We start from the raw sequence: 25,410 nt of genomic DNA, 5'->3' as shown, positions 1-25,410 counted from the left end.
CACAGGGGAGCTGGTGGGCTCTGCAAGGAGTAGGAGACCATGACAGGGCCAGGTACTGGGCTAACAGCAGTACATGGGACACCATCCTCACATTGCAGGCAGGACTCACCACAGAATGTGTCTCTGGTGGTCTCAGAGGTGGAAGGTGCCATCACAGAGCAGTTGGTGCCCGAAGGAATGCATGGAGGGAGAGCTGTGTCCCAGGACAGGTGCTGCTTGCTCTCTGCATTTTTGTCCCCCGCTTCCTCTTGGGGCCCTGCAGAGGACATGCAACAGGGCTAAGCCAAACCTCAGTGGCCCTCACAGCCTCTAGAAATCCCTGATGAAGGACTGGGCCCCCAGTACAGGGGACATCCAAGGGCAATGCCAGGAAAATCCCCCAGACACAGCCCTGCCCCAGGCTAGGGATGCTCCTTATCCTGACTTCAAACCCCAAGGGGGTTCAGCATCACACACCAAAGGCTGACCCCATAGCACCAGCAAGCACCTCCTGGGGCCCCATGCAGTCTCCAGCAGTGCTCACCATGCTGGGGATGCTCTCCTTCCCACGTTGCTTCTCACATGCTTTCAACACCTGAAGGAAGCACAAGAGAGCCCAGAGCTGAGCAGGAGCTTCCTGAAGCTGGGATGGCTCACCAAGGTTGGGGAGATGCCAAAGGCTCTCCCAGGAGCCCAGAAAGATAGAAGGAAGGGGAGACAGGCCCAGGTACCACCAGTACCTTCTTCATAGCTGTAGAAACAGCAGAGGCATGGAACTCCTCCTCTGTCACCCAGCGGGACTGGGATGAGGAAGGGTCCAGGGTCACATCCCCAGCCAGGGGCAGGGAGTAGACCACATATGTCTGGTGGATGTGAGAGAAGATGTGGACAACCTGTGAAGGGATGGGAAGACATGAAGAGGGCAGCTGACAGGCAGTAGGGGATGCACCACTCAGCTGCCCCACAAGTGCATTGAGTTTGCCAGGGCTCTGAGAAGTGGCTCAGGGCTTGGGAGAGGAGACAGCAGGGAAGGGGACCTTCCTCCCCCTGCGTTACATACCCTGTAGCTGAGCACAGGGGGCTCATACTGCATCCCACCAGCTTCAGGCTCACCTCTCCAATAAACTGCAGGTCTTCAGCTGCCACAGGCTGCCCCATCCAGGCCTGGAGATGATCTGCCAGCACCTCCCTCTGCTTCTCCTCCTGCAGATCCTGAGCCACTGGGAGACTTGGGAACTCCCATAACCCGGCCAGGAGACCTGGGGAGAAGGCACAATGGAAAAGCTGCTAAGGGGCACATCTGGGAACACTAAACCTAATCACAGCTCCAAGGGGCTCCTTTCCCCACCCCAGCAGCAAGTGTGTCACCAGCGCATCCCTCTCCATAGGCTGCTTCGTCCTTCATGCAGTGGGAAGGGGCTGTGCAGTGCCTCTGCCCCCCTCCAGCCCAGCCCCCTTACCTGAGCTGGGTCTCTGCACGATGAGGTACTGGGGGGCCCCGTGGCAGCCCCTCCGCTCCAGCACACACGTAGCCGTTCGTGCTGCCCGCGGCTGCTTCTTCGCTGCTTTCCGGGGGAAGTTGGTCACACCCAGGCTACTGTCCCAAGGCTCTGCAGCTGGGGGGCACAGGGGACAGTCCCCAACGCCTGCAAACACCAATGTCACAGTTGCTGCGGGGTTCAAAACCAGAGCTGCAACAGGGATCTCCCCATGCACTTACCACAGTCCTCAACATCAGGCACTGGGGTGGGTTTTCCAAGCAGTTTCTGAGAGGCAAGGGCCAGCTCCTTCTCCACCTGCAAGGGAGACAGAAATGAGGACAGGCTTATCCACCGGCCTGCCTTGTCCCCACACACTGCAAGCCCTTGGAGACAGATTTTTGGGGTCATACCTACCCTGTGCCGTGCTCGGCATTGCTTCTTCACGGGGCACTCCCCACACAGCGGGGCCTTGGGCACACACACAGTTGCCCCCAGCTCCATCAGGGCTTGGTTAAAATCCCCTGGGCGGCTCCTGTCGACCACAGCGTTGGCCATGTCCCTGGGAGAAATGGCAGTGAGTGGCACAGGGGTTTGTGCAGAGAGGGCCCCAGGACCTTTACCCACCTCCTGCTTGAGAGGGAAATGCTCCTAGGTAGGCAGAGGCAACCTGGCTCCTTTCTACATCACTCCCAGCAGCACCAACACCCCAAGAGCTCCCACATTCCACACCCCTCTTCCTTCACTGGCTCAGCAACCTGCAGCTCCCAGATCCTCCTGCCCTCAGCCACCAAGAAGCACAGCCACAATTGCTGTAGGTCAGAGTGGGTACAGAGCATGCCCCTTACCAGAGCCAGTCAGTGACAGCTGGGCTGCTGGAGTCAGCACCAATGCACCGCAGGCGGCACAGGACCCGGATCACATTCCCATCCACGACGCCAGTAGCCTGGGACCAGGAGCTGGGGTTACTTTGCTGGGAGATGCCTGTGCTCCCCACAAGGCAGGACAGAGAGCAGGAGACACATGAGCCTGCCCCACAGATGAAGCTGGGCAATGGGTGAGATCCAAAGCAGGGGAGTGCCAGAGCCAAGCATAGCCTTAGGGAGACCCTGGTTTGAGAGACCCAGCAGCAGGACCCTTCCAGGAGGAGGGCTGGGTGGCAGAGAAGGGAGATATGTTGACCGATGCCCAGCTCTCACCTGCCCATACGAGATAGATGCTATTGCTCCTGCTGTGTATCGGCCCACACCTGGCAGCAGCTTTTGCAGGAGCTCAGCTGTCCTGGGCATCTGGCCATCCAGTTCTGACACCACCTGGCAGAGGTGCACAAGGTCAGAAGAGCAGCTGGGGTGCATGCATGCAAACCATTTTACCCATGGTAAGATGGGATCTCAGCCTCTATAGCCTTGTGCCCCAGTGAGGCAGGGCAGATACGAGTCAGCACCAACCCCCAGGCTGCAGAGGGCTTTGGCAATGCTCCCCCCAAATCCAGCACCAGGGCACCTTCTTTGCTGCCTCCTGCAGACGTTTCCCTCTTGAGTAGTAGCCAAGTCCTGCCCACAGCTCATTCACCTCCTGGTCCAAGAGACATGGCACAGTGTTAGATGAAGAGCCAGGGATCAGGGAGAGCACCCAGCTCCAGCAGTGCTCACCTCCAGGGATGCCTGAGCCAAAGCCTGCAGCGTCGGCCACTTCTGTAGTACAGAGAAAAGGGGACAAGTCAGGGACAAGCAGAGCTGTGCCCTGCAACTGGGGATCTGCTATAAGCAGTGGACAGGGTCTCCAAAATGGAAAGTCTGTGGGCACAGGACTCCATGAGGAACACTCACCTGCATCCAGCGATTGTAGTAGTCAATCACTGTAGCCACCTGTGTCTGCTGGAGCATGATCTCGGACACCCACACTGCAAGGAGCAGGACAGGGATCAGAAGAGAGGCACAAATGCCACCACCACTACGTTAGCACTAGCTATGAGTACCACACTAGCCTCTAATCCATGCTCCTTCCCATCCCTCATCTTCCTCACATGCTGTTCCACGCAGCTCCTTCAGGCCCATAGTGGGCTCTCCAACCCCCCAGTGCCTTGCAATGGGGATTTATGGTGTTTGTGGCCATTCCAGGCAGCTTGTTTCAAGGATGGCAACCGAAGCCATATTTGCTCACAAGGCCCTACAACCGTGTCAAAGAGCAAAACACAGCCCATGCTCACTAGGGCAGAGTCCCTGCTCCTCACCTGCATAGCCCCGCCTGTCAGCATCTGGCTCAGTAGCTGCCTGAAAGGGAAATAAGAGTGTGAGAAACGAGGTGAAAAAAGACCCCATTGCAGAGGAGCCCTTTATATAAGACAAAATTACTTGTGGTGTGCTTTGATGCTGCAAAACAAATATTCCTCTCAAGTGCTGAGAAGGTTTAAGTTTGAGTTAATCAAGTGACAGCCAAAGCACCTTCCCCATGATGAAACATCTCACAGCAAGAGTTTACTTTCAAAGTTCAAAGATCCACCAGAAAAGCTGACCCAGACCTGAGCCCCTCTGCAAAGCAGCATAGATATCTGTAAATCCCACAGAAGGGCCAGGCAGTTCCCAGCACCGTTCAGATAGATGTTGCTCTAAAGCTGCTGTTCATCCCCAGCACACCAACCACCCTTCAGCCACTTCTTGCCAGGCTGAGCACAGAGCAGGCAGGAGCTCTAATAAAATAACTTAGCTGGCTGAAAACAAATAGATGGAAAACCTTCTCCGTGCAGCACTCACTGCTGCAGGTTACCACAGAGGCAGGAACAAAGCAGATTTGCAGACAACTGGACTACGGTTAACAGAGAAAAGTAGTCAAAGAACAGTTGGAGGCTACGTCTGAAAAGTGTGGTTTCACCCCACACCCTGCTTTACTTCTAGCATCTAGGGACTGGCTAGAGACCACCCACCACAGAACTGCCAGAACTAGCTGGCAGCACACTTCCATTTCCAACACCATCTTTCACTTCCATGCAGCCAGGCAACCAGGAGCATCACATAGTGAAAGGCACCGTGGCCACCTCAGCAACTCTCCGCTATGGCAGAGGGGCTAGTTTGCCACCACAACACCCCTGCCCCTCGACGCTTCTCCTTACCAGTGTCCTCCAAGGAAGGTCTCGCTTGCATTTGTCATACCAAGCAAGCAGGTTTCCGCGCAGGGCCTGGATCTCAGCCGGGTCGCTGAACAGATGCTGGGCGGGAGGTGGGGCAGGCGCTGAAGCCGGGGCCCCTGCTGGAAGTGCAGCACACGGTCAGAGCACGGCAGGGGACGGAGAACTGCCCCCGACGCGGAAGCCCGACTGAGTCGCTGCCAAATGAATGAGCACCGAGTGCCAGGACGCAGGAAATGCCGGTAGCTGCCCAGACTGGCGGTCCCGTTTACCGAAAAAGGCATTCCACGCTCCCTCTAGCCCTCCCGCTACCGGATTACCTCCGCAGAGCAACGCACCCTTCCTGCTCTTCCCCGCAGGCGATACCGCTCTCCTGCCGCTTCGCCGGAGACCCCCGGCAGCTGCTGCCCGGAGTTTGCTCATGGCCGGGCTCCTCCCCGGCGGGGCGACGGCCTGGGAACGACGGAAACAGCGCCACAGCGCGTGAAGCTTTCCCGGGAAAATGTTTTCCTCCCAGCACTCCGCCCCCTCGCGGCGACAAATCAGAGCGGGCGGCCACGCCCGTCTTCCGCGCCTGAGCCAATCGGATCGAGGAGCGAGAGCGCGGGCCCGTGCCCTCCTGTCCTCAGGCTGCCCGGGGGAAGGGGCGGGATCTCCCGGCGCACCGGGGCCAATCAGCGCTGCGCCCGCCCCTTCCCCGCCGGCCCGAGCGGCCGCGCTGAGGGACTGCCCGAGCTGATCGCCTGTTTACCTACAACCGGAATTTGGGTTGAAAGCGGGTTTTGGAGAAAGGTAAAAGGCCCCGTCGTTGGCTGACAGGAACCGGGTAGGCAGGCAGCGCCGCGGGGAGCAGGGCAATCGGCGGCAACGGGCGGCCACTCCAGCGGAGGCCCCGGGAGCGGCGTGGGACGTGGGGGCGGCCATGGCGCGGTGGCGGGTTCCGGTGGTGGACGTGCAGAGCGACAACTTCACCGAGCTGTGGCCCTCCATGGTGCTGGCGCTGCGCACCGCCACCTTCGTCGCCGTGGATACGGTAAGGCGGGTGGGGGGACGGTGGCGACGGTGACCGGTAGCGCGGTTAGGCCCGCGGGGCCGCTAACTGGTGTCTCCCCGCAGGAGCTGAGCGGTCTCGGCGCCAGGAAGTTGCTGTTGAGCCCGTGAGTGCCCCGGGGTGTGTGTGGGTGGGTCGGGGGGGCTGTCATTCAGCCGGAATTAACGGCTGCAGGCGCTCCGAAGCGCGTGCCTCCGGTATCGGTTGGGCGGGTGTAACTGTGCCGGAGGGGCCGGTGGGACGGGCCGGGGGGGAGCCGTCAGCGCCCGTTCGCATGCCGCGCAGGTGCATCGAGGAGAGGTATAAGGCCGTCTGCAGCGCGGCCAGGACCCGCTCCATCCTGTCCCTTGGCGTCGCGTGTTTCAAGCAGCTCCCAGAGAAGGTACGTGCCTGGCCGCACAACGGCCGTCTGATCGCGTTCCACTTTCGGAGCGAGCGCTGGCAATCGACCAATTCCAGCTCCCTGGAATTGTCCCTGGCTTTGCCAGCAGCTCCCTGTGGCAGGTACCCCTGTATGGTTTTGCACACTCTCTCTGCAGTCAGAGAACGCATACCTCTGCCAGATCTACAACCTGACGCTGCTCTGCATGGAGGATTACATTGTCGAGCCCCAGTCGGTGCAGTTCCTGGTGCAGCACGGCTTTGACTTCAACAAGCAGTACTCACAGGGGATCCCTTACCACAAGGGCAATGACAAGGTACAGAACAACTCTCCTTGGGACACCTGGGCTTGCTTTCCTCCAGGCCCCAGGAGGTTGGCTTCCCCCTGTTTTTGCTCTCCATCACATAGTTGCTGAGTGAAGATGGATGGGTTCATGTAGGGGTCTTGAGTACAGGCTTCTCCCTTTCACCTCCCTGCTGTTGTATATCTAGGCTGCCATTTGAATAGAATGGAATTAACCAGGTTGGAAGAGACCTTTGAGGCTGAGTCCAACACTATCTAATCAACTAAACCATGGCACCAAGCACCCCATCTAGTCTCTTCCTAAACTCCTCCAGTGATGGTGACTCCACCACCTCCCTGGGCAGCCCATTCCAATGGGCAATCACTCTTTCTGGGAAGAACTTCTTCCTAACCTCCAGCCTAAACCTCCCCTGGCACAGCTTGAGGCTGTGTCCTCTTGTTCTGGTGCTGGCTGCCCAGGAGAAGAGACCAACCCCCACCTGGCTACAACTTCCCTTCAGGTAATTGTAGACAGAATAAAGTCTCCCCTGAGCCTCCTCTTCTCCAGGCTAAGCAACCCCAGCTCCCTCAGCCTCTCCTCATAGGGCTTGTGCTCCAAACCCCTCACAAGATTTGTTGCAGTTGCTTTTCCAGTTGCCTATATTAGGTCAGAGCACGTCATGGCTATAGGCTCTGAGGACTTCCTGGGGTGATGGCAAGTTAGGGTGCTAAAAGGCAACACTCATTGACTAATCCTTCTTGCAGGGCAATGAGAACCAGAGCCAGAGCGTTCGGACTTTCTTCTTGGAGCTGATACGGGCGAAGAAGCCTCTCATTCTCCACAATGGCCTGATTGATCTGGTCTTCCTGTACCAGTGCTTCTATGCTCACCTGCCGGACAGCCTCAGCACCTTCACCGCTGACCTCTCGGAAATGTTTCCAGCAGGAATATATGACACTAAATACGCTTCAGAGTTTGAGACCCGCTTCGTAGCGTCCTACTTGGAGTATGCTTACAAGAAGTGGTGAGCAACACTCTGGTATTTAAAGTTTCTGGGAAGAAGGGCGACGGAGCGTCAGAGTTTCGTTTGTTCGCTTTTCCAGGCAAGGGGGCTGGGTCTTTGTATCATCCCAGTGAGAGAAGAAAGGTGCTTTGCAAATGACTGCCCCACGCTCTTCCTGTTCATAGGATGGGTGCTGAATGCATTTGGTAACACATCTTAACCTGTCTGATGAGCAGCTGCTGAAAGAGGGGTTAAAACCGGAGGGAGTCATTGGAATGGGCTGCCCAGGGAGGTGGTGGAGGGGATTGGATGTGGCACTTGGTGCCATGGTCTAGTCATGAGGTCTGTGGTGACAGGTTGGACTCGATGATCTTTGAGGTCTCTTCCAACCTTAGTGGTACTGTGAAAAGCTGCTGCCAGCAGAAAACTGAACATGCAGCTGCACACTGAAAACTGCTTGGCTGCATGGTCCTGGTCCAGCAGTGCCATAGGGCTGCAGCAGGAACGTGTGCAGAAGAGAGACTCCTGAAACTCACGTAGAGAGCGAATGAAAACAGGGCTGTGCATGCAGGGTCTGCTAGGTACAACTCAGTTTTGTGAGGGATGGTGTAGTTAAAGGGTGGGTGTGCCATGCACCTCTTGAAGCTCACCAGCTCTGTCCTGCATGTGATGCCCCCTTGCTTTTCTTGCCAGTGAAGGTTGTACTCTTGTTCCAGGCCTTGTGTCCACTTCATGTGTCAGTCTGGCCCCTCCTTCTGCACCGCCACCCACCCCCGCAATCTAAACAAGCCCCTGGCAGCGATACAGCCCCTTGAGTCCCCATTAAACTGAAGTCACACTCTGTGCAGAGGAGAAATGCTATTTTCAGGGACTGTTTTACATCAGGAAATGCCACTTTGTCAGGTCTGAAAACATTCAAGATGGCTGTTCTCAAACATGAGAATGTTTTGACAAGATAAAAATACTTTTTAAAGTGACCTCTTAAATATCTTAACCCACAATGCTAATTACATGGGGCCTTCCAGAGGTTTTGGGCCTTTCAGCCAGGTCTTGGGACAAAACAGTTTTATTACTATGAGATGGAAAAATGTTTCCTTGTCTGCATTGACCAGGCTTAACCAATGGTGGCTACTGGATGATAGCTCATCTGGAGGCACTTCTGTTTTGTCCATTAGAGACTAATAGGTAGCTTAGAGCCCTTAATATTTAAAAGCAAACTATATCTCCCCTTCTCAATTCTACCAGAGACAACTGTTCTCCCTCCCTGTACATCAGCATAAAGGAAACCAACCTTAAAATCAACACAGAAGCAACTACTTACCAAAGCTTTTCTCCTGGGAATGAGTTTCTTTCCAGCAGGCTGTTGAGCTGGAGCTAGAGCTCAAGAGCAGGAAGCTAGTGGAGTTGAGACTTGGTAGAGACCAGCATGTTTGCACCAGCTCCACACCGTGGTACCTTCAAGTGAGTCAGTGGCAGTGACTGTGTACTTCTGTTTGTTCCAGCAAGCGAGAGAACTGCAGACTGAAGGACTCCAGCAGCCAGCACCTCACGGTTGAGTTCTGCAACTACCCTGCCAACATGTCCCGTTACATCGACTATCGCCACTGCTCTCTGGAAGAAGAAAGCCACAACGGGGGAGGGGAAACCAAGGTGCCTGTCTGTGAGAAATTCTCGGTAAGGAACGTGAATCCCTGCTTGCTTCCTGGCTCTGTGGAAAGAGCCATGCATGGCCAGAGAGGGAATTGCTGGGAAAGCACCTGGGAACTTCCCCTTCCGTGCTTCATAGTACATGGAAGATTTTTCAGGCTTAGGTGGCTTCCTGCCAGAAAGGGCAAGGACTTGCTCTGCTTGGAGGCAGTGAATTCCACAGGCTACATCAGACAGGAAGATTCAGAAGGAGATTCTGTGGCATGGAACAGTGGGGTGGTATTGACTCACAGCACCCACTGTTGTCTTGAAGTGCATAAATTCAACATTGGATTGGCTTGTCCTTGGAGCAAGAAATGCCACCTCTTCTCTCCCCCTCTATCTTGATATAACAAACCCTTTACCTGTCTGTGTCTCCTGGCACTAGCACAGCGTGATCCACAGAATCTTGAGTCCTGGTGCTGCTACCACAGTCAGGAGTGAGCCTCTCTGATCTGATCATAACTGGTTTCAGATGCTTCAAGGAGAACAGATGTTGCATGTGACTGTTGCTGAACAACATAGGTTGGAGAAACCACTGGAAGTTTCTCATCCAAACACCAGTTCAATATTGTTCAGAGGGCTTTGTGGTCAATTCTGAAAACCTCTAAGGACAGAAATTACAAAATCATCCAGTTCCCTGTTTCAGTCCTTGACCAAAAATTGTGGGAAATGCTTTTCTACCTATGTAGGCATCATTCCCCACATCACCTTTTACAGTGGTCCCCTCAGCACCCTCATCAGTTTTGCAGATGACACCAAGCTGAGTGGTGTGGTCGATAAGACTGAAGGACAGGATGCCATCCAGAGGGACCTGGACAGGCTGGAGTGGGGGGTGAGGAGAATCTCATGAGGTTCAGTAAGGCACAGCATAAGCTCCTGCCTCTAGGTCAGGGCAATCCTAGATATCAATACAGGCTGGGGGATGATGAAATTGAGAGCAGTCCTGCAGGAAAGGACTTGGGGGTGGTGGTGGATGTGAGGCTCAACATAAGCCAAAGAGTGTACACTTTAAGCCCAGAAGGCAAATCACTTCTTGGGCTGCATCAGATGTGTGGCCAGAAGATCAAAAGAGGTGATTCTGCCACTTTGCTCTGGTAAGACCTCACCTAAACTACTGTGTCCAGTTCTGGAGCCTCCAACTGAGGAATAACATGGAACTGATGGAGCAGGTCTAGAGGAGGGCCACAAAACTGATCAGGAATACCTGCTGCAAGGACAGACTGAGGGAGCTGGGGTTGTTCAGCCTGGAGAAGGCTCCTGGGAGAACTAATAATGACCTTCCAGTACCTGAAGGGGGCCTTCAGGAAGGCTGGAGAGGGACTGTTTGTGAAGGCCTAAAGTGATACGATGAGAAGCAATGGTTTGAAATGAGAGAAGAGTAGATTTAGATTGGATGTTAGGAACAAGCTCTTTACCATGAGGGTGGTGGAACACTGGAACAGGTTGCCCAGGGAGGTAGTTGAGGTCTCATCCCTGGAGATATTCAAGGTTAGGCTTAACAAGGCTCAGAGCAACCTGATTGAGTAGGGCATGTCCCTGCTCACTGCAGGGGCGGTTGGACTAGATGACCTTTGGCAGTCCCTTCCAACCCAAACCACTCCATGGTTCTCTATAGCCTCTGTTTCAGGTACCTACAGACAGCAACTAGATATCCCCATGCCCTTAGCCTTGTCTTCTCCGGGTAGCCCAAAACTGCCTTTCTTGGCTTCTCCTCATACACTGTTTGCTGCATCCTGATGGTTTTGTCAATGCCTTTCTTGCTGCTTGTGAGGCTGTAATGGGACACAGTGCTCCTGATACAGGCTCACAAGCCCTCAGTAAGTGGGAATGAGGAGCTCTCTTCCATCTTACGGTGACTGGCTGCTCTCAGCAGGCAGCTGGTGGCTACACTGCAGATTTCTCTCTTTCTCCCTAGGCCTATGGCTGGTGTCCAAAAGGGGTGAAGTGTCCCCAGTCTCATAACATTGACCTCATAATCGATGAGGATGACAGACTCTGGGAGGAGAAGAGGAAGAAACGGAAAAAGAAATGGAAGCGTCGGAAGGACGCGGAAGAGCCTGCCAAGGCAGCTGGACAGGAAGGCTCAGGGAAAGAAATGGAGCTAGCCCAGAATGGGGAGGAAGGTCCACCACGAAAACAGAACTGCTATGAGCCTGCAGCTGCTATGGAGATGGCAGAGATCACACCCCAGAGTGAGGACACACCACTGGAGGAGAACTCTATGGAGACGGAATCAGAGGTCAGCTCAGGGACCAGGGCACATTGGGAAGAGGATCTGAGCAGCACAGAAGGAACTGCCCAGGTGGCCGCTGCTGTGAGCCCTTCTGCTGTGGAAAATGCCTCTGACAGTGACCAAGTGGAAGGGAAGTCAGATGTTCCTGCTCAGGAGGTCTCAGCCAATCACCCAGACGTGCCTGAGACTGAAGCAGCATGTGCTGCTGAAAAGGAAGGCCACGATCCACCTTCACAGGGGGGCACGCACCGAGCTGGCTTCGATGCATTCATGACTGGTTATGTCATGGCTTACGTCTGGATGCTCAAAGGAAAACACACAGATACTGGTGCAGGGCCCTGGTTGCCAGACTGCCACAATAAACTGTACCTCAGTGGAAAATCAGTGCCACTTCAAATAGTGAAGAGCTTGTTTTCTAAATCTTCCAAAGCTCACAACCAGAAGATGAAGTTGGCCTGGGCCAGTGAATAGAGCTAGAGGACTCCTCACTGGACTGTGTGGTTTTCTTCCTCCTTGAGTTTTTTAGTTCTCTATTCCAAAAAGAACTGACCAGAAGGGGAGTAAATTTCTTACTCTTGTTTTCATTTTAACTTCTGACTGATTAAATGGCTCTCAGTTGGACTTTCTTCTGTTCCTTAGCAACATGCTGGGCTGTGAAGGCAGGCGTGAGGGTGGAGAAGACCGAGTTAAAATGCACTTCTCCCACTGCACCCAGGGCTGCAAGTTTCAGTTTAGTCATCTGCATGCAAAAGTGGGTTTAGGGGAGAAAAACAAACAAACAAACAACAAAATTCACCCAGGGTGCTCTTTCTGAAAGGACCAGATGCTAGCTACTTGTGCATGGGCTTCACTTCTTGCAGATGAAGAGGGTAATTGCTTGATAACGAGACAAAGATCTAAGCTTCCACTTAGCTTATTAGAGCCCCAGCCTCCTGCCAGATCTTGCCTTTGTCCTTACTACACCTACAGCTTAACTAGATGCTGCCACTTAGCCTGATGGTTGAGGCTGGGATAGACATTTTGCAAAGGAGCATGTGCTAAAGATCAAAGTCAACCTATAAACCAACACATTTGAAAGCTCCAGGCTGCTGACCATACAACCAGCTTCACAGGAAATGCTGCAGTCACTGGAGGAAGATGCAGATGAAAGTAGGCTAGCTCTTCAGGCAAGGCATACATTTTTATGAATGCTTAGGCAAGTGTTACTGCTTTCAGTCCCTGCTGGTAGGGTAACTTCCTCCAGCCCTCATCATGGTGTCCTGTATTTCTGCAGTAGTCAGGAAGCAAAGTGGGGGTAGGGTTTTTTGTGGGTTTTGTTTAAGGGGGGGGGAAAAAAAAAAGATACTGACTGTGGTTGGTTTATAACACTCACCTGGGAAAGATGTCGCACTTCATAGTTGTACTTCACCTTAATCTTGGTGACAGTATATATAGATGAGACCTTTGCTCCTATTGGAGAGAGGAAAAACAGAAAGCTTCTCCCAAACAGCCAGTTGGTTCTAGTGCAGGGTAACTGCATGCAGAAGCAAGCCACAGCAGGTCTTCAGACTTCAAAGCAAGGGGAGCTGCAGTGGGACTTAAAGCCAGATGTGGTCCTTCTAAACTGCTCTGCTTGCTGTGCTGCTGAAGCAGTTCTGTACGGCCAGAACAGAGAGCCACAAATGGCAAACTCCCCTCCCCCAGGCTGAGTGTTTTCAAAAGCCATCTTGTCTCAGTAGGTCACAAGCTGCTGCCTACTTGTCGGAGTGCTGTGAGGCAGAGCAGAGAAATCCTCGAGTCTCAGAGATGGAGTAGTGTAATGCTTCAGGAAGAGGCAGGGGAGAAGAAACCCTGGGAAAGGATCACAGTACCACTAAGGTTGGAAGAGACCTCAAAGATCATCGAGTCCAACCTGTCACCACAGACCTCATGACTAGACCATGGCACCAAGTGCCACGTCCAATCCCCTCCTGAACACCTCCAGGGACGGTGACTCCACCACCTCCCTGGGCAGCCCATTCCAATGACGAACGACTCTCCCAGTGAAGAACTTTCTCCTCACCTCGAGCCTAAACTTCCCCTGGCGCAGCCTGAGGAGGTTTAGGATGTTTAGGATGAGAGTTCCTCTTTGTAATTCAGCACCAGGTAAAAAGGAATACGATCTCAAGCCAGGTATTCATGTCATCCATAGCTTAAGCATTTGAGCCAGCTTTCTGAACCTTAGCTTTGCCCTCTTAATCACAAGACTCAGGCCTCGATTTTATCTTTATTTTGAAAGCAAGTTTGGGAAAGTTTACAAAACCTGACCAAGAAAAAAAAACAAAAAAAAACCCCAAAACAAAACAAAAAAATTATGAAAAATATTTAAACTGGATTCATCTTTGGTTACCTCTTATTGCAGTGCCAATAAAACATACACCATTTCTATAGTTCAAAAGAGAAAAGAGAGGCAGAAGGCTCAATCAACATACAAACAAGACGTGCTTTCTTTACATAGCCATAAATATCCACAATATTAGAAAAGTTGGGTTTGCAAAGGTCTTTTTCCCTCCCCCCCCCACCCCTTTCTCTTTCCTGGCAGTGTTAACTTACTATGATACACAGGCTACAAACTTCTCTCCCTAAGCCTTTAATTACAAGTGGAGCTATTTACAGGACTGCAAAATATTAAGACGTAAAACTCCTTCATAAATACGAAAATAGATCATCTCGCAAAGATCTTTGTACTTAATCAAATATCTGGCTGCCCCTCCTTCCCCCCAACACCCCCCCCTCCCTCTCCCCCCCCCCCCAAAAAGGTTATTTTGCATAGAAATGTAGTGACATGCAATATAAACAATAGCATTAAGTGCAAACAGGAATTATTCAAGTGTCTTTAGCTGTACTGGCAAAAAATACCAATGTTCTGTTACACAGAGTACATCAATGCCTCCCCAACGAGTCTGAAGTCTTCTACAAGCCCCTTGTCTGCACTGCTTTTGAGGGGCAGCAATTCACATGCGTTCTCTGAGTTGCACTTTATAAACCTGCAACCACCAGGAAAAATAGCTTATAACAGACATCTCAATGGACTCCACGTAGATTTTTAAAGTGATTCAAAACCATCTTTGATCTCTTGAGGGAGCCTCGCAATGCGTAAAGTGTTTTGAAAGAGCAAGAGCTGCTCCCCTAAGTCAAAAATCACGATAAAACCCGATCACAAGGAAACTTTGTCACGTCACTATTAAAACAAGGAGTTTACTGACCTCATGTTCATACTCATGTTCATCAGTAGCTGTCAGGAAGTGGCCCCCTGTAGAAAAGCACCCTCAGATAGGCAGAAAACCTAGGAGTAGTTACTACGTGCAACCTGGATGCAGCTTTACGCATCCAAAGGGATGAGATGTAGTGAGTGCCAGCTGCATCCAGGCCCTTGGAAACGCTGGGGTTTAGCAAACACTCAGCTATTCTTAAATGGCCTTTCTTCTCCAGTTTCACACACATGCTGCTTTTCCTGTGCAGATCATGAACGCAGGAAAGGCCTGAGCTGCTGTTCCTTGGTGTTTCTGACATCTCCACCCCAGTACAAAGAGCTAGAAAAGTTGATAGATGTGCCCTATGCACATCAAGTGGCTGTGCTTAGGCTGGACATTTCAGAAAGTAAAATTGTAGCCATGCTGGTTCGTAAAGAGACCTATTCGGGACAGGGAAACATTTTAAGAGACAGAGGTGTAAGAAAACAGTTGAGGTCACTGTGATGGGGGCCTCAAGCCTGACTGTGTAGGCTTTGCAGTCAGTGTCAGAGAGAGCAACAGGCTTCATGATGAGGTGTCAGCACTGACAACCAGAGCTAACGAAGCCACTGTGCAGCCAGAGGTGTGCTTGTGCTCTCCGGGGGGCTGCAAGCAGTGGTGGGATGCTGGACAGTTTCCTCACAGCCTGGTGATCCAGAAGTAAACTACTCCTTATTATTGCTTGTTTGTCTGAAGTCACACACCTGAATGCATCCTGTGACAACAGAAGCTGGTGCTGATGCATCCCTCCCAAAAGATCACAATTGTATCAGAAATTAAAAACAGGAAAAAAGCAGCAGGCACCAGGCAGGCAACCTGCTGCTGATGTGAGTGCTGCTGACTGTTCCCCTCTCCTCAAAGGAAATGTCACACACTGCTCCAGCCACGGGAGCTGCTCTGCAGACAGGACACACAAGACACGCTACTGCTCAGATCAGCACCTTCGAGAAGCAGAGAGGTGTGGGCCAGAAGGGTGATCTTGGTAAGGACAGGCATTTTCTCTTCTGAACTGCTAACAGCTGCTTCATCTGGCATGGGCTGTGCCAAGTAACTCAGCAACACTCAACTCTCATTTAATTCTTCACAACCACTGCAAAGGGCTAACTGCTGCTCAGGTTAACACATACTTCACCAGAGGAAATCATAACTCACAGAATAGTTACCCACACCTCTGGAAAGACAGGCAGCTCAGCCAAGCAGGATGAAAGAGAAAGCCTTAGTTCTTCTCTTTGAGACAGGAAAGGAGTAGGGATCGTTTTGCTTTCCATCCTTACAAGTCTGCAGGAAGGCAGTGTAACAGGCCACCTGGGTGAAATTCTGGAGTCCACTGCATCACCATCTGCTCAGCAGGCATGCAATGCATACCTCAGGAATGATAATAAAGGTTAAAAAAACCAATTGGAAAAAAAAATCCCACGTTGTTGGGACAACAACAGTGGAAAAGAGCAGGATGCTGCACAAATGTTATCACGGAACAAGCTTTCCAGTACATGGCATTCCAGAGCAGGGATCTCTGGTGCTGGTTCCAGCAAGCGTTACAATTTATGCTGTTGTGTCTTTCACACCTACCTGCTGGTGGTGGAAGAAAGGGGGGAAAAAGAGAAAAAAGAAAGAAAGGAAAAGAGCTCATCCTGTGCAGTGCCAGGAGAAGCCAATGAAGAGAAGGGCTCATTTCTGTAGCAGAGAATAAGATAATCTGGGACAAGTTAATTTTCTTAACTTTGATAATTCAAAGCCCTTCTCCGAGTAATGTCTATCCCCAAGAGCATTTGTGTGGTTGCAATGCTGCTGGGAGCTTCTCCCTGAGGGGGTTCCTGTCCTCAGCAGAGCACTCTGGTTTTAAATAAGGAGCCATCATTACTGCAGCGATGTCAACGAGATGGGATGCTGTACCAGAAAGGGAGGTGAACATGACCCTTCTAGCTTCGTGGTAATAGTCAGCTGCGATATAGATACTGTGTTTAACTAACTATTCTGCAGGCACAGATTGTGATGTCCATTTAGCTCTTCAGAGATGAGAGCCCACCCCCCCCCAAAAGCTCAGTACAACTGGTACTTTCACTGGCAGTGAAATGACAGTGCCTGGAATACGGCTCTCCCCTTGTACCGTGGGCAAATCCTCCTCGAGATTTGGGCTGAGGTACACGGGAGCGGCGCTTTGCCTGCACTGAACTATTACACGTCGTTACCAAATCCCAAGGGAAAACGAAGCACCAAGGAACAGATTCTTCTTGTTAATAGCAAAGTACTTGTCATGTGACTCAGCCTGCAGATTGCAAGCAGCACGAGGGCTTTTGTTTTTGCTGCTTTTGAATAAGAGCTTGTGTAATGCTGCAACAGCATTCACAGCAGCTCTGAGGCCAGAGAGCATTCCTGTCTGCTCAACACAGCCCTCAGAGAGCTCTGTGCCTGTTTCCACAACACAGGCTCCAACTCACGGGCACTGCTGCAGAACGCTGATGCAAAATCTGCAGTGTTTTAGAGCACCTGTCAGTCAGAGGAAGAGGGAAAACCTAATGGGCACTCTTTCTACCCAGCGTGGAGCTTAAGGCCTTGAAATGCTCCATGCCGGAATCCAGGTCAAACTGTTCACATGGTGCCTGCTCTGGCTGCTGCCTCTTGCAAGGACAGTGGGGCCCACATGGCTATTCTGGCTGGAGTAGTTCCCCCTCCTAATGCAAATCAGGGAAGGGAATAAGCACAGTTTGAAATAAAGTTAAAGCAATCAGTCTCTCCAGATGCTATCTGCAGCTATCTGCTTGACAGCCAGTTTCTTCTATCTGCTGAGTCTCCTTCGAATGCAAAGCCCAGCGCTACAGAAAAAAACAGAGTTTAAGCAACTGGGAACAACTGTTCCCTCAAGGACACATTCAGGTTGAGCCCTCTCCTCATATGTCACAAGTTGACTGCGTGCTGCCACTTGCTGAGATGTTGGAGGAGGTCTGAGACAATGGGGCAGGACTGTCCCCATCCTGGTCCCTGAAGGGCCACACCTCTCTCTTCAGCTCAGTGGAAGGACTAATACTGAACAGAGGCTTTGTAGACTCCAGTGGAGTATTTTTCAGTAGGTTATCTTCCACCTCCATCTCTTCTGAAGGGAGACAACTTGCAAACACTTGTGAGGAGCCATGTTCCTCTGAATTCACTGAATTCTCAACTGGGAGCTTTTTGTAAGATAGCAGCTCAAGCTGGGCCAGAACTAATGGTTGATTACACGCTGGATCTCCACACATGTTCTCAGCAGGGCAAAACCCATTTTCCTCCTGGGCCACTGGCCCATCTGAACAGTCCATATCCTCCTCTTGTCCTGTTACATGAAGGAATTCTGGTCTGTGAGGCTTAGCCTGAAAGGGGGGAATCTCTGACACACCGTATTTGCTACTACTCATGAGTTTTTGCCGAACCTCTGCGCTTAACTGGGTTGGGTCACACCTGCTGATAGTTGAAGACAGTCCCCCAAACAGGCCATATTCTTTGTGTGGCAGTTCAGGAGACAGTGGAAGCGATCTGCATCTCCTCCCTGGAAAAACAGAAAGCTCTTGCCAGTCTGTGCTATATGCCTGCCGGAACTGGGACTGGCTGGCTTTCAGGCCCCCGCCTGCCTCTGGAGAATGCAAGTCAAACACGAGGGAAATCACAGATTTGCTTGGCATGTCGAAGAATTTGATCTTCCCTCCCTTGAGGTCCTCCCGGGCACTGAAGGGGTTCACTTTCCGGCCCAACCCTTTGCTTGGCGTATAGTAGGGGTCGTGCACATTGATCTTCCTGGAAGGCTTGCGGGAGAAGATATCCGACTGGCTGCGTGACAACCAGATATTCCGACGGGGACGGGGTGACTTGGGTGGGATCTTATCATCCAGGGAACTCAAACGTTTTACTCCTGGTCCTTTTTCAATTGACCCTGAGTAGAAGAAGAGAAATACTCTGAGCTTAAAGTAGCTATACACTTGCATGTCTGCTCACTCACAGAGCCTTCACGGCAACTGTAAAGAAAAAGCTGCGTTTCTGATGGTTCAGAGCATGTTCCGTAAGTTTGTTCCTTACAGGCTCCTGCGCTAACACAAGTACATCATTCTCTTCTCCTCAGTTTGCAGTAAGTTTCAAATGTGGAGATTTGCCAGCCCCATCCACAGGACCTTTTAAATGTAAGGCACTCAAAACTACATTTCAAATGTCTCTCCTCTTTACTCACGCCTCAAGCTAATTAGAAGTTATCTTGAGGACTTGAGGAAATGCATATTGAGTTAATGCCACCTTAGTTCCCTAAGCACTGAAACTGGACTGGTTTTTATAATGATCAGATTTGCCACCCACATTATGGGGAATGCTAAATTGGCAAGACAACATTGTCTTCAGGAAGGAAAAAAAAAAAAGAAGTAAAAAAAAATGAAAGGAAACTGCACCAAAATTGTGCAGGAATGAGGAAGTCTTTCCCTTTTCTATCCAAACCCTGTATTTTATGGCCTCTTCAAACCTCCTTGCTGCCAGTACACTGATGCAGCAGAGATGGCACAAAGCGGTCTTAAAGACCAATCTGCATGTTTCTAGATTCATCATCCTGGCTTCCAGCAGAGGTAGCCCAAGATCTGTTGCCGATGCTGGCCATAAGAGAGAACAAGTATAAAACATGATTGCCAAAGGAATGTCAGGTTTTGACTATGATGGGAAAACTCCAACACCAAAACAAATGATCCTCCAGATACAATGAAGAGGCTTAAATCATTCCACCCCAGCTTTCATTCAGTACATTATCCAATCCAGAAAGTAGGGATGTATGAGAGTTTGATCCTAATGAACAGGAGTTAAAAAGGTGGACATATGGCATGACTGTTTATTTGTTTACATGAACAGCACAGGGAAACTGCAGATATTTAGGAAAAGATGCTAACTCCTTGAGTGTTTGGAACATGCATCTGCCACTGGCTCTCAAGGTGCCTCTGAAGAGCTGGGGTAGAGCAATCACAAATGGCTATAAAGAAGTGGTGTCTCCTTTTGATTGCCATTTCCAGAACAAGCACATACAGATTCCCACTTTTCCCTTTAAATACTCCTACAATTTAGACTGCAGTCACTCCATCTAGGAAAGACTGTGCAAGTCAAAGAACAGCATGTAACACTTCTCTAAGAAGATGCAATTCTGAGGTGTAATTCCAAAGGGAAAATGACATGAAAATGACAAGAAAACAAACAAACAGCCTCAACACCAAAACAATAGACAAACAAACAGACACAACACAACACCACTCAAACACACAAACAAAGAATTTTCAACTCACACCTCTGATAGATGCTTTCCAGGTGTGGGTGAACAACCACATGCAAGCAGTCCATGTGGTTTGAAATAAAGAACTTTGTTTAATCTATTACCATATTACAGATAAGAGAGATGTGTATATACATATGTAAGGTATCTATATATACACAATGTAAGAAACTGTTTTTACTGGACTCCAGTGTTTCAATGTTCCAAAGTTTCCCAATCTCTATATACACAATATAAGAAACTATTTTTACTGTACTCCAATGTTTCAATGTTCCAAAGTTTCCAGTGGCAAAAGTAATGCCCATGGTGGTCTTAGGCTGATGTTTGGAATCGATGATCTTAAGAGGTCTTTTCCAACCAAAACAATTCTATGACTCTATAAAAGGTACCCAAGTGAGAATATGCCCCAGCCTACAAGAACTGCTTGTAGTTTGCTCCCCACACCAGGTGGCACTAGACAGCTTTAGAGAAAGTCCTTCAAGGCCAGCTTTGCCAAGTAGATCTGGGATTCATCTTTCCCCCAGTCTTTCACAGTATTTCTAGGTACTTTATAACACTCTTGCATCTTCTCTGCTCTTCCTCCTGAAGGAATTTAAGAAGCTTCTAAGTGTCACATGTAACACACACCAAAGAAATTATGCATATGCACTAAACATGGCAGGTACAAAGCAAAAACTGATGGATTTTCATATACTATTAGCAACTTAACAAAATCATTCTCAAATGAATTCAAAATTTCCCCTCAAGGGCTTGTGGGCAGAATCTTTTGAGGCACTTTAAGAAACAGTTTGGAACCTGGGTTTTTTTTTTCCCTAAAGAAGACTCTGCAGTGTAAAGTAGATAACACCGTTGCAGAATAATTTTTTAGGCTTTGAGTAAAATCATTCATAAGCTGTAAATAGTGACATATACAGCAGAAATCTCAGTCTCCAAAGTATGAAATGTGGTGGTATTCTTTGCTATTAGCTTTGCAGCAACACTTGTGCAATACAAACACACTTACCTTTGGGTTTCCTTTCACTGTTGTCCAGGTTTAAGAACTTTCTGTCTCTCTCAGAGTCCTCATTTCTCAGGCGGTTTAAAATCTCCTCCAGTGTTTTGACAATATCAGCAAAGGAAGGACGTAACTTTGGATCCATCTGTAAACACACACACACACATCAAGCCAGTTCATGTGGGTCTGTCTATGCTGTTCCACTTACACAGCAAACCAGACAGGCTGAAGGAACTGAAACACTTCAAGCTCCTTTTAGGATGTGTGTTGTCATTGCAAAAAACCTGAGCAAAGCAGGGGGGAAAGTAGTAGTCTCTTCTAGTTTGTGTCTATTATACCTCTCACATTTAATAATTAAGTTGTAAAAATTCTATGAGAAGGATGCATTTTCAATTAAGAAGGTGAGAAGCTGTTAGATTCAGGCCTTGCTTGTTTGAAAACAGTTTTTGCAGTTCAAGGATTTCTTTCTGGGCTCCAGTTATCAGTCAGAGATTATGCATCAATGTTATCTGACAATGTGCCTGAGGCCATAAGGATTAAGCAGAGCAACTTGGCTATGTCACTCCTAAAATGTTTGTAATTCTTCCCCCATCTCCTTGTGTCTTTAATGGAAACAGACCTAAATGGCAGTGCTGATTTTGAAGTCTGAAATGTTTTATCTATGCATGGTTTAGTTGATTAGGTGGTGTTGGATGATAGGTTGGACACGATGATCTTGAAGGTCTCTTCCAACCTGGTCTGGTCTGGTCTGGTTTATTCTATTCTATTCTATTGTACTCTGTTCTACTCTATTCTACTCTACTCTACTCTACTCTACTCTATCTTCCCATCTGTTAATGAGCCTTACTCCTGGGTGTACTGGTGTGTCTTGTGAGGAAGCAGCATCGTTCACATTACTTGACAAATCACAGAATCAATGAGGTTGGAAAAGACCTCAAAGATCAGCAAGTCCAACCTGTCACCCAAGACCTCACAAATTAATATAATAATAAAAAAAGAATCCATCTTTGCCCAAGTGAAATATCCCCTTCCAGTCATCAGTATGTATCCAGTTTTTATTTATCAGGATGTATCTATTCACCCCAGTAGAAAGGGATCTCTAAACAAAATTCAATACTAAAATTATACTGGAGGGCAAGCAGCTTAATTCAAGAAGCAACTTAGAAGACATTTTATCATTTTGAACACTGACCCTGTCTCTGTGTTACAGGTTTAACTCCTAGAGGTAGCAATGTGTAATTCACAGCAGCTCAAAGTTAACCTCATTACATTACTGAAAAAGATTCTGCTTGACTTGATTCCTGTTTCCAGCACTCCAAAGGCTTTTTCAGAGCAAACAAGTCCAGACAGATCTCACCTCTAGTATAAAGTGAACAGTGGTGCTTTGTAAACAACAAACTCCAGAGACCTCTTTGACACTGCCCTGCAGGTCCTAGGGGATGGATCCTTCTGAAGAGAACTGGTGTGATCAGCAATACCAGAACACCTTCTAGCAATGCAGGGTAAAGGGCTAAAGAGTCATACACACAGTAATAGAAAACAAACAATTCACAGGCCAAGGGCTCAAGAGCAGCAAGAAAGTTGTTCTACTGCAGCAGCTGGGATTTCCTGGCATAGGAAGACAGATTTTTCTACTTTCCCTGTTTCACTGAAAGAGTAGGGCAGGGGCAACACCACCACACACACTCTTCACTCTGACAAACTGAGTAGTCTAGAAAGCTTAGGGAGCTGTTGCAAGCTACAGGAAGTAAGAAGATCTCTCTGGCCATTTTAATTTGTGTAAGGTAAGATCCAGGACAAGAGCAGCAATGGAAAAGTGACTGAGAACAACATTTGCCTCCTTCCAGTCCTGAGCAGTCCAGATGGAACAGAAGGTTCTTCCTCAAGGCAGCAGCTGCCCTCAGCTCAGCTCATGCTGGTAAGCTTTTTGCATGATCACACATGACTGTAAGTATTTGCCCAAGTAGGCTTATAGTCATTGGGCTGCCTTAAGGTTTTTACTTCCTTGCATATATTTATTCTTTTTTTTTAAAAAGCACTTTATAGCAGTAACTTAAAGACATTTTAATCCATTACTCATACATGTCAGCTTTTACTGGGTTTTTTAGGTGGCCCTAAAACACATTTCCTGGCTGGAGAAAACCCCAGGGCTTTGCACACTGCTTCATCTCTTCAGCTGAGCTGTATGGTTTACACTGTTTGTTGACCCTTTAAATAATAAACAGCTATATAAATGTCTGTGCCTAAGAGCAAATTATCACACATCACCCATTATGGAAGCACAGCATGCTTAGGAAGATATAAGAAAGCCTTATTTGTTCACTGTCTTTTTCCTTCTACTAGGTAAGAGGTAAATGAACTACAGCATGCTCCACACTGAAATCAGCATATTAATGGCTTGATCTCAAGACAGAAATTTCCACTATCAGTTTTTTTATTATATAGGAAGCAGCATTTGACAATAATCAGTAGGAGAAAATCCTTTCTTTCTTACATGAGACTCTAAGATGAGCCACTTTCCCTTTCTTCATGGTCAGCTTTACTCTGAATTGCACCTGTGCTGAAAAATTGCTTTCCATCAAACAGCACATCTTTTGATGCAGCATGATTTTTGAGGTCTACAGGTGGGAGCTGAGATTTCCAAAGTCCACCCCTGTAGCCAAACCTTTTAGTGCTTATGTAGTGAAAACATTTCATAAACATGAGTCAGACATAGCACTGTCCTCTTGAAGCAAAAGCTGCTGTACTAAGGTGAAATCAGAGGAGTGAAGCAGCTTGTCCAGAGAGTAAGTTCCATAAACTAAATTACACTACCTTGTGTCAAGAGTGGCAGTCACCTCCACCTGCTCACATCCCCACCTTCATACTGCTCTCCCTTCAAGCATGTGCATTTGTATTAATACAAAGTAAGGAGAGAGCTCAGGACAAAAAAAAGCATCAACAGCATGCAGAGAGGAGACTTTCCTTACAAACACTCACTTTGACACAATGCTGCTATATAGAATAGAATAGAATAGAATAGAATAGAATAGAATAGAATAGAATAGAATAGAATAGAATAGAATAGAATAGAATAGAATAGAATAGACCAGGTGGGAAAAGACCTTCAACACCATCAAGTCTAACCCATCACCCAACACCATCTATTCAACTAAACCACGGCACCAAGTGCCTCATCCAGTCTCTTCCTAAACACCTCCAGTGATGGTGACTCCACCACCTCCCTGGGCAGCACACTCCAAAGGCCAATCACACCTAATGTGAAGAACTTCTTCCTAACATCCAGCCTAAACCTCCCCTGGTGCAGCTAGAGGCTGTGTCCTCTTGTTCTGATGCTGGTTGCCTGGGAGATGAGACCAACCCCCACCTGGCTACAACCTCCCTTCAGGTAGTTGTAGAGAGCAAGAAGGTCTCCTCTGAGCCTCCTCTTCTCCAGGCTAAGCAACCCCAGCTCCCTCAGCCTCTCCTCGTAGGGCTTGTGCTCCAAACCCCTCCCCAGCTTTGTTGCCCTTCTCTGGACACCTTCCAGCAACTCAACATCTTTCCTAAACTGAGGGGCCCAGAACTGGACACAGGACTCAAGGTGTGGCTTAACCAGTGCTGAGTACAAGGGCACAATGACTTCCCTGCTCCTGCTGGCCACACTATTCCTGATCCAGGCCAGGATGCCATTGGCCCTCTTGGCCACCTGGGCACACTACTGGCTCATGTTCAGCCATGTTGGCTCCAGCACAGCCTGGTTGTGTTGTCCTGGGCAGTGTTTTGTCAATACAATATTTTAGAATTGGCCTCAACTCAATTTATGCCAACTGAACATTCCCAGCTTCAGCTGAATCTGGTGGAAGCTCAGGACCTCTTACTCCACACAAACCAGTTTACTGAACTGGCCACCTTTGTGGTGTGATAACTCACAAAAGAGATTGGCTGCTTTGGAATTTGAATGCTGCAGAGCCATGAAGGTATCCAGCACTAACTATCACCATTTTACTTGAATAATTGACAGAAAATTTATTCCATGCAGCACATTGCCTATATCCTTAGTGATATTAAATCATTTGGGGCCAAGTTTGTTTTCTTGGTAGACAAGTATTGATTTGGAAGTCTATTCCACTTCCCAAAGAGCAGCACATAGATACCTTAAGAGTAGTTTAGTGCCTGACCTTGGTTTTTTTGGTTCCCTCTGTTTGTGAGAGTAACTCAGAATTCTTTAACAGCTCAGTAGGTCTATGCACAGCAACAGCTGGATTTTGTTAGCCCAAGGGCCAGTCTGTGTCAATAGCATACAACTGGTTGTGATTGGCCTGAGCAGCCTGCAAGAAGCTGTTCAGTGTGCCAGACCTGTTTCTTTGGCGTGACAGAACACAGAATTGCAAAAATACAAGATAGACCTTTTGCAAGGGGAAGGTTACAAACATGGCAAGAGGCTTCCTGGGTTCTTGGAATGTACGCTGCTTTTATGGGCAGGCTCTTCAAGGGTCTTCTGCAAATGCTTTAAGCTCCGTCTTCAAAAGCCAGGGGGATTTAGAGAACTCTAGTTCAGGTCTCTCTCCTTCAAGCAAGATACTCACATTACAGCAGTTGAAGGCCAGCTGGAGGAAGTCAGGGGGACAGTCTCCCACCATGTGCTGGAAGGCATCATAATCTAATCCAAAATTCTGTACAAACGAAAACACAGCATAA

The 25,410-nt window shown here is 49.1% G+C and overlaps 4 protein-coding genes across 4 annotated transcripts in view; 1 reads left to right on the top strand and 3 right to left on the bottom strand.

Moving 5' to 3' along the window:
- LOC104301629 (selenoprotein Pb-like) overlaps positions 1 to 25,410 on the bottom strand; it is a 94,090-nt gene that overhangs the window by 8,588 nt on the left and 60,092 nt on the right. The gene's annotated exons all lie outside the window — the stretch shown is intronic.
- On the bottom strand, positions 89 to 5,505 carry MUTYH (mutY DNA glycosylase). Its single transcript, XM_054165541.1, has 16 exons — positions 5,333 to 5,505; positions 4,920 to 5,155; positions 4,567 to 4,703; positions 3,691 to 3,730; positions 3,287 to 3,360; positions 3,110 to 3,151; positions 2,961 to 3,032; positions 2,657 to 2,770; positions 2,306 to 2,403; positions 1,875 to 2,019; positions 1,703 to 1,775; positions 1,440 to 1,625; positions 1,093 to 1,238; positions 720 to 872; positions 524 to 574; positions 89 to 256 (listed from the first exon to the last, which is right to left on the bottom strand). Exons 1-16 carry the CDS (start codon positions 5,503 to 5,505, stop codon positions 152 to 154), a joined length of 1,845 nt encoding a protein of 614 aa, XP_054021516.1. The 3' UTR covers positions 89 to 151.
- On the top strand, positions 5,410 to 11,826 carry TOE1 (target of EGR1, exonuclease). Its single transcript, XM_054165559.1, has 7 exons — positions 5,410 to 5,614; positions 5,698 to 5,738; positions 5,918 to 6,014; positions 6,172 to 6,330; positions 7,062 to 7,321; positions 8,803 to 8,974; positions 10,905 to 11,826. Exons 1-7 carry the CDS (start codon positions 5,504 to 5,506, stop codon positions 11,691 to 11,693), a joined length of 1,629 nt encoding a protein of 542 aa, XP_054021534.1. The 5' UTR covers positions 5,410 to 5,503; the 3' UTR covers positions 11,694 to 11,826.
- TESK2 (testis associated actin remodelling kinase 2) overlaps positions 15,375 to 25,410 on the bottom strand; it is a 91,335-nt gene continuing 81,299 nt past the window's right edge. The window contains exons 9-11 of the mRNA XM_054165558.1: positions 25,299 to 25,385; positions 20,740 to 20,875; positions 15,375 to 18,374 (exon numbers count right to left, since the gene is read on the bottom strand). Coding sequence (XP_054021533.1) covers positions 17,362 to 18,374; positions 20,740 to 20,875; positions 25,299 to 25,385 — 1,236 coding nt within the window. The 3' untranslated portion in view covers positions 15,375 to 17,361. The remainder of the gene's footprint in view (positions 18,375 to 20,739; positions 20,876 to 25,298; positions 25,386 to 25,410) is intronic.

Source organism: Dryobates pubescens, chromosome 11, assembly GCF_014839835.1.
Source record: "Dryobates pubescens isolate bDryPub1 chromosome 11, bDryPub1.pri, whole genome shotgun sequence".
NCBI lineage: Eukaryota > Metazoa > Chordata > Aves > Piciformes > Picidae > Dryobates > Dryobates pubescens.
Note: the sequence above shows the minus strand (reverse complement) of the source record. Positions and strands in the feature narration are given on the sequence as shown.